Source organism: Rhincodon typus, chromosome 39 (assembly GCF_021869965.1).
Source record: "Rhincodon typus isolate 14 chromosome 39, sRhiTyp1.1, whole genome shotgun sequence".
Lineage (NCBI taxonomy): Eukaryota > Metazoa > Chordata > Chondrichthyes > Orectolobiformes > Rhincodontidae > Rhincodon > Rhincodon typus.
Window position 1 is genome coordinate 6,938,919 of NC_063370.1, and position 8,241 is coordinate 6,947,159.

At 41.5% G+C, this 8,241-nt stretch overlaps 1 protein-coding gene across 1 annotated transcript in view; it reads left to right on the plus strand.

The window, feature by feature from the left end:
- LOC109922352 (RNA polymerase II subunit I) overlaps positions 1-7,817 on the plus strand; it is an 8,878-nt gene extending 1,061 nt beyond the window's left edge. Inside the window, exons 2-5 of the mRNA XM_048618214.1 lie at positions 1,721-1,794; positions 3,567-3,641; positions 6,435-6,486; positions 7,546-7,817. Of these exons, the coding sequence (XP_048474171.1) occupies positions 1,721-1,794; positions 3,567-3,641; positions 6,435-6,486; positions 7,546-7,608 (264 nt within the window). The 3' untranslated portion in view covers positions 7,609-7,817. The remainder of the gene's footprint in view (positions 1-1,720; positions 1,795-3,566; positions 3,642-6,434; positions 6,487-7,545) is intronic.
- The last annotated feature ends 424 nt before the right edge of the window (positions 7,818-8,241 follow it).

The window sequence follows — 8,241 nt, forward strand, 5'->3', positions numbered from 1 at the left end:
CTGAAGTTTACAAAGTGTAATTGTGATGCAGTGAGCAAGTTTTTTTTAACAGTGAGGCTGTTAGAGAATTAGAAGAAAGGAGCTCTAGTCTGTTCGTGGGTTTATGCAAAAGCAGCAGAGCTTGTCATTTAAATTGAGAACTTGTCTGAACACCAGAGAAATGTGTTTGTAAGCAAAAAATGAAAAATGCTGAAGGATTTTATAGCTGATGTTGGATGGAGACAGTCTGATTAAATCCCTTGACTGCTGAACATACAAAGTGCAATCTGCGGTGTTGCACAACTCCAAGGTGACTGTTGGTGAAATGCTAGACTGTATGACATGGACAAAAAAGCATGTAAACCTTCGAGTTGCAAAGGATTTTTAAAAATTGATTCATGGGATGAGGGCATCGCTGGCTAGGCCAGCATTTATTGCCCATCCATAATTGCCCAGAGGGCAGTTAAGAGTCAACCACATTGCTGTGGGTCTGGTTGCATGTAGACCAGCCCAGGTACAAATGGCAGTCTCCTTCCCTAAAGGGCATTAGTGAATCAGTTGGGTTTTTCCTGACAATCAACAATAGTTTCAGGGTCACCATTAGACTCTTAATTTCAGATTTTTATTGAATTCAAATTCCACCATCTGCCGTGGCAGGATTTGAGCCTGGGTGCCAAGAGCATTACCTGGGTCTCTGGATTAATGGTCCAGCGATTATACCACCAGATGTTTTAGATTACTGACTGAAAATGGAGCGAAGGCCTCCTCCATTGGTCTAGGGTTGTCAGATTAAATTGTAGGTTTGCAAAGTCCGAGAATGAAATGGTGGCTATTGAGCTGTGGATCACTTTGATTGAATTAAAAGTTGCTGGCAAATTGTTTTTTTTCCTTTATTCATTCAAGGGATGAGGGCGTTGCTGGCCAGGCAGCATTTATTTCCCATCCCTAATTGCCAAGAGGGCAGTTAAGAGTCAACCACATTGCTGTGGGTCTGGAGTCACATGTAGGCCCCGACCAGGTAAAGATGGCAGTTTCCTTCCCTAAAGGGCTTTAGTGAACCAGGTGGGTTTTTCCAACAATCGACAATAGATTCATGGTCATCATTAGATTCTTCATTCCAGATATTTTATTGAATTCAAATTCCACCATCTGCCCATGGTAGGATTCGAACCCAGGTCCCTAGGACACTATCTGGGTCTCTGGGTTAATAGTCCAGTCACATGACCACTAGGCCATTGCCTCTCATTGTGACTAGATTGTGGCTGATCTATCATGAGATCTGGTGGATCCACTTTCTGGTGTCTCAAGTTTGATTCAGCGATGATTGCCACTGAACCCATGGGAGAGGATTAAAAACCTAGGAGTAGGAAACTGAAAGTATAAACTACTCCAGATCTTGTTGCTAAGCCTACAGACACCTTGTGCGTTTCCTCCCGCATACAGTAAAACTGTAACTGCTTCTGTTTCTCCTTCATCTACACACTTGTTCTCCTCTAATCAGGGCCTGTATTAAAAATAGAAATTGCTTGAAATATTTCGGAGATCTGGCAGCATCTGTGGGGAGTCACTGAGCTAATATTTCAGGACAAGCACCGAGAATACTGGAAAATTTCTGCTGTGGCAGCATGTCTGGAGAGAGAATCAGAGTTAACATTTCAAGTCCATATGAAGAACTACAGCTTTTTTCAGGATCTGTGTGACTAGACTCTGTAACTTAAATGCTGTTATGTTTAAATTTCAGTGTCGAAACTGTGACTACCAACAAGAAGCTGATAACAGCTGTATCTATGTCAACAAAATCACACATGAAGTGGAGTAAGTAACATGGGTGTGCTGCGTGCAGCTTTAAGCAGTACCTTGTAAATGAGACTGAGAGTAAATTGTAAGTTTACCACAGAGAAACTAGCCAAGTTCAGGACTTGCATGACCAGTGGAGGCACCGGAGAAACTGGAATTATTGGGAGTGTAGTCCATCCTGTTTCATGTGGCTCCCTTGAACATTGTGGTTTAATGCTTTCTGTGGTCCTGAGCCATGCAGACAGATCTTTGCTGAGTTACCTTATTGCACTCGGGTCATACCTAGGGTCTTGACCTTGTGCTGTGGATTAGAGAACATTGATCTCTAGTTGATCTGATTGCTGCCCCATGATCTCAGCTGGAAGGTGTGCAACCATAAGAGTAGAAACAGGGGAATGTGGTACAGATTCTCGAGCTCACCACACCATTCAATAAAATTTTAGCTGATTTTGATCTTTGTGTGGCTTGTGTCTAATGACCAGTGTTTAAATGTTTGCTGGTCTCAGTCTTGAACTTACTTATGGATTGAGCATCCACAGTTCCTTGGAGAAGAGAATTCCAAAGATTCACAACTTCTGTGAAGAAATCTTTCCCCATCCAAGTCACAAATGGCCAGCTCTTATGCTGAGATGAAGCTCTTAGGTCCAAACTTCCAGCCAGACCCACCTCCTCATTCCCAGGAATCAATCTTGTATCTTAATTGTATTGCATCTTAAGGGAGGTGTATCCTTCCTTGGATATGGAGACCAAAACTAGGCAGTACTCGAGGTGTGGTTTGTTAAATTTTGTGTGTATCAGGTCGGGATAGAACAGGTACCACTGCGTCATCATCTTGATGCATCAACACCTTATACACACAGATCTGCTACTTTTGGTGATGTACTGGAGGATTGCTAAGATACGGCTACCTGGAAACCTCACTTTAAGAGATGCTGTTCCTGAAAAACCATTTAATGATCATACAAGGATACTCCATTTAATATTTTATCCCCAAAAATATATTGATCATCCAGGCAAAAGTTATACGCTTTTAACAAGTGAAACAGTCTACTCGCTAGGTGATTTTGCAAAGACCCATTTAGTAAAATAGTGTAACTCTGGTTGTTTTTCATAAAAGGTTCTCTGTGATCTATAAGATATAGGTCTGGATTTTGATGTCTGCAGTGAAGCAGTGGCACTTGCAAGGTTAGAAGAAAGTTCCCCAAGCAGATCCAGCAATCTCTCTATGGTGTGGTTTCTCCCAATCCCACCAGCTGTTTAAATCTGGCACCAAGTCAAGGCCAATTATAGACATCTAGCAGCAGTGCTGAGAGTAGCCAATCACATTGAAGTATTCCCACAGACAGTGAAGGAGTTTTAAAGCCCTTGAGTTCCTTCACTTAAAATATAAACAGTTCAGACAGTAAAATAAATGATTGGATTAAGATGAAAGATTAATAATGAAGATGTTTTCCTAGTCAAGTAGTTTGACATCCACAGACAAACTTAGCTTTTCAGGGTCATTGGGGTGTTTGGAAGGAATGTTGAATTACTGACAGCAGTTTCTGAATTCCCTGTTTTCTGCTCATGTACAGACTCCAGAAGTTGCAGTCAGCTTAAGTGGAGTAACAAACAGCAAACGTTGTGACATTCATTACCATTGGTCCAGTAGTCTTCAAGTTGAATTTCTTTTTGTATTCCGATATGTCGAATATCTGGTCCTGATCTTTTTATACCGGTAGTTAATTGCACTTTTTTCTCCAGAGTAAGTACATTGTTTTCAAAATGGTATTTTTGTTCTTCTTTCACAGTGAATTGACTCAAATCATAGCCGATGTGGCACAGGATCCCACACTGCCCAGAACAGAAGACCATCCCTGCCCAAAGCAAGTAGCACTGCAGCCTTGCGTTATTTCACAAAGATGTGGAGGGGCTGGTGTTGGACTGGGGTGGACAAAGTCAGAAGTCACACGACACCAGGTTATAGTCCAACAGGTTTATTTAAAATCACAGGCTTTCAAAGAGCTGCTGCTTTGTCAGGTGAAGTAAAGGGAGGCACCTCCCTCTGCTTGACCTGATGAAGGAGCGGGGCTCCAAAAGCTGGTGATTTTAAATAAACCTGTTGGACGATAACCTCACGTCATGTGACTTCTACGTTTATTTTGCAAACGTTGTTCTCTCATACCCTAAATCTCTTGTAAATCCAGTCTTGAGGTATCGAGGAGAAAGAGGGTGTGTGTAACTATTGGCTGCACTATGCTGTGTAATGTACATCCATTCTCATTTGTTGATCATTGGGAACCTTTACCAACTGTGTTGAAGTTCATGGATTCGATCATACTTTCCTTTCTGTTGTAGATCTGGAGTAGGAATTCCTTTTTGGTGTGGTAAGAGAGAATAAGGCCTACCTTATGAAAATGTCAGGTGTTTGGCCACTGATAACACAGCAATCATAGAGTCATACAGCACAGAAATAGACCTTTTGGTCCAACCAGTCCATGCTGACCATAATCCCAAACTAAATTAATCCCACCTGCCTGCTCCTGGCCCATACCCCTCCAAACCTTTCCAATTTATGAATTTATCTAAGTGTTTTTTAAACGTTGTAACTGTGCCCATATCCACCGCTTCCTCAAGAAGTTCATTCCACATGTGAACCACCCTCTGAGTAAAAACTTTGCCCCTCGTGTCTTTTAAAAATTTCTCTCCTCTCACATTAAAAACATGTCCCCTAGTCTTGAAATCCCCAATCCTAGGGAAAAGACACCTACCATTAGCCCTGTCTGTATCCCTCTGATTCAGGTTGTTTGTCTAACTTTGTGAATCATCCAGACCTTCCTCCAATTTAACTTAACTAAGATCTAACTGTTCTGTTGGAGCCTGTTAAAAGATAATAATATCTAATCCCCAATCACAACACTGCATCCTAGCCATCTACTGCCTAGACTTGATATCTGATGCTGCAACATCTCACTGCCCTCCTCCATGTAGAGTCGGTCTTTAAATCTCATAATCATCTCAATGACAATGATTGCTTAATGCACATTATCTACCTACTCCTGATCTCCACCCTCTTTCCATGGGCAAATGTTAGCGCCCTCAATAAGGAGTCATTCACTCTCATGATAATTGTTGTGGGTGCTTTATTTCTTTTTCCCCGAGAAATGTAAGTTCCAACCAGAGCAACTTGGGTGTTATCCTGAGTCCTGGAGCAGCGGCATCCCCAGAAACTGGCATGTCAGCCTGCGGCCTGGGCGTGCAGCAACAGCTGATGCATTGCAGGGAGAAAAAGCCCGAGGCATTTGCTTTGGAGAGCTAGAGCTGGGAGCAGAGACTGATAGCCTGAGGCCAGTGAGCCATGGAGGGTTTGGGATACTTGTGAAGCAGAACACTGACTTCCATTGCCATTTAAAACAATTGAAACACACACACCTCTCATTCATGGGAGGGGAGGACATTTGATTTTCATAAACCAATCAAATTGATGGAAAGCAAGGAGGGTGGGGTCTTGTGAACAATCACTGGAGGACAAAGGACTTTAGGAGTAATTTTGAGACAGATAAGTAATAATCTAATACAGCACAGAAGGAGGCCATTTCGCTCATTGTGCCTGTGCCAGCACTTTCTTGGAGCTGTCCAATTGACCTCCATGTCCCTTTCCCTAACCCCAGATTTTTCCCCATAGCTGTTTCTCCCCCTTAAATTATCCAGTTAATTCTTAACAATTAGGCTTGACTCTGCTTCCAGTTCATGCAGTGCACTCCTGATCATAGCTTGTCTAGAATTGTTTTGACGATTACTGTGGCTTCTGTTTACTGACCCTTCTGGAAACAGTTTCTCTTTCGCCTATCGGAACCCTTTGAAAATCTCTATCAAATCTGCTCTTAGCTCCTCAGACTGTAATGAGAATACCTTCCTGCTTCTCCATTCCATACAACTGAGTCCTTCATCAGTCACCATCTAGTAAATCACCTGTCTCCCCTCCCTTACAATGTGTTGTGAGCATTGGAAGCAGTAGTCCAGCTGAGGGCTAATGTGAATTTTGAAATGTTTGCGTTAATTTGTGCTGTGTATCTGTTAAATCCAAGGATCCCAAGTTTTTCTTTTAATGGACTTATGAATATCTCCAGCCGCCATCAAAGATTTGCAGACATAAGTCTCTATTCCTGCACTCACTTTGAAATTAAATTATTTAGTTTATGTTGCTTTGCCCCATTGTTCCCAGAAAAATGTATGCCTTCAAACTATTCTGTATCTAGAATGATGAACGGTCTAGACAAATCAGAAATGGAGAAACTGCTTTCCCTTATTAATGGATTGAGAACAAGAGACCACAGATTTAAACTACTTAACAAAACAAGCAAATGTGACGTGGTAAAGTTTGTTCAAGCGGCGAGTGGATACGGCCTGAAATGCACTGTCTGAGTTCACTTGAAACACTCAAAAGGGAACTAAGGCTGTTATCTGAACATGAACAGCGTGCATTTACAGATCACGAGGAAGTGTGGGAAAGGAATGAAGTGAGTTGCTCGTGCAAACGTATGAGCTGAATGGCCTCCTCCTGCGCTGCAACAGTTCTGAGATTCTGTGATAATTTGTCGACTGTATCTTGGCTTGTTTCACCAGGCTATCCAAATTCTCCAGAAACCTGTTACAGCTGTTTTAAAATGTCGTTGCAGATGCGGACACAAAGAAGCTGTGTTTTTCCAGTCGCACAGTGCAAGAGCTGAGGTACAGACGTGGACCTTATTAGAGATATGCATGTAGTTGTCAGAAGCATGTATTCAAACCACTTAATGCCATTGAGTATCACCAGCGATATGGATAGATGTGTTCTCTGTTAGAGGCCACAGAGCAAACATTAGTTGTTTTTCACTATTTGTTCTTTGGTAAAGAAAACTGAACTTTAATTTATCCTCTTTTTAAGAAGTAAGGGAAGGGTGTTTGAACTTTGAAAGAAGGTGTTGGCATGCAATGCTGCTTTGTTTACTGACCGTACTTTTTGTTTGTTGAGTGATTTCTCTCAGCACTCTTGCCAAGCCCAGTATTGAGCCGCCTACAAGCCCAAGCAGCCATTGTGACCGCTACTTAAACCTTCTCCGCCTAGCCCAAAATGTGCACGTAGCTGTCTGCTTTGTAACGCCTTTGCGACAGTTTGAGAGTCTGAATGTGTAACCAGGGAGAATAGGATAATGAACAGGCATGAATTACTCAGGGTGTGTGTGGGTTTTCTTTTGTTTTCTAAGTCATGGCTATGAATAGGTAGTCTGGGTGATGAAAAAGCTTTAAGTTTGACCCTTGGTTAGAGTGCTATGGGAGTCTGACAGTATGGTATATTGGTTACATACTATGTGGAGAACCATAATTATTTGAAAGTGAGATCTTTGAGAATAACAAGGGTCTTGCTTTGTAAGAAACTAATATGTGGATACGTAGCAAATCTTATGTTAAGTGCAATATGTGTACATAAGATTTGTGTGTAAAAAGTATTTTTCAGTTTTAAAATGTAAAATCCAGGAAACTCCTCTCAAAACTATACACAGTTCAACTGCTGTGTTTACGTGCCTGTTAATGTCTAGGTCAGGACTGTGACCTTGTTTTATGTACAACGTTAACAACATTTGTGGTTTTACAAGGGCCAGAAACATGTTAGAATGAAGGGAAACCTGAATGCCAGTTTGACTCCGCTTCTGCAAATGAACCAAATGGTGTTTGTGACTCATTGTCACTGACAAAAGATTGAGTTTGAAGCATGCATCTAATTGTAGCTGCCTTTCCTCCCCACTGCAGGATGCAATGAGGCTGTACTATGTGTGCACAGCACCACACTGCGGCCATCGTTGGACTGAGTGAGGACGCTGTGTTGCCCTGTGAGATTTTGCTGTGTCGTTGTCAGACTGTACCACCTGTGACCTTTCTCAACAGTCAGGTTGTCAATTCATGGACAATGTAAAACTGAGACAGATAACTCAACTGTGTGGTAATGTTTATTTTTTTAAAGACATAGTGTACTGGTTGCTCATTTTGTAAATACAATAGTAAATTTTTTTAAAAAGTTGGAATAATGTTCTGTGAATCTGCATTTACTGAAGTGGTATCTATCCGTCCTGTTTCATGGATTCAAGAAAAACCACATGGTGCCTGAAGTGACTGTACATCAAAGTTTATCTACTTTAATCCCGTTGTCCCAAACACACTGACGTTTTTCTTTGTCTTCATCTAGTTGTGTTAAGTGACACAGTAAACTACTGTGATTTTCTTTATGGAACGGCTCTTGTATAAATGTGTGTCTCACTGGAGCTTAAAAAAATTATAGGACACATGCTTTTCCCACTTCCATCACCCTGCTCTTTGGATGCCATGTCTTCAACTGTCTGGAGGTTTAAACTCTGCAAAACCTTTCTGAAATTTACTTTCTACTTGTCTCTTCATCTTTTGAGAAGCTCCTTAAAGCCTACCTTTTAAAGAGACTTTTGTTCACTTCTT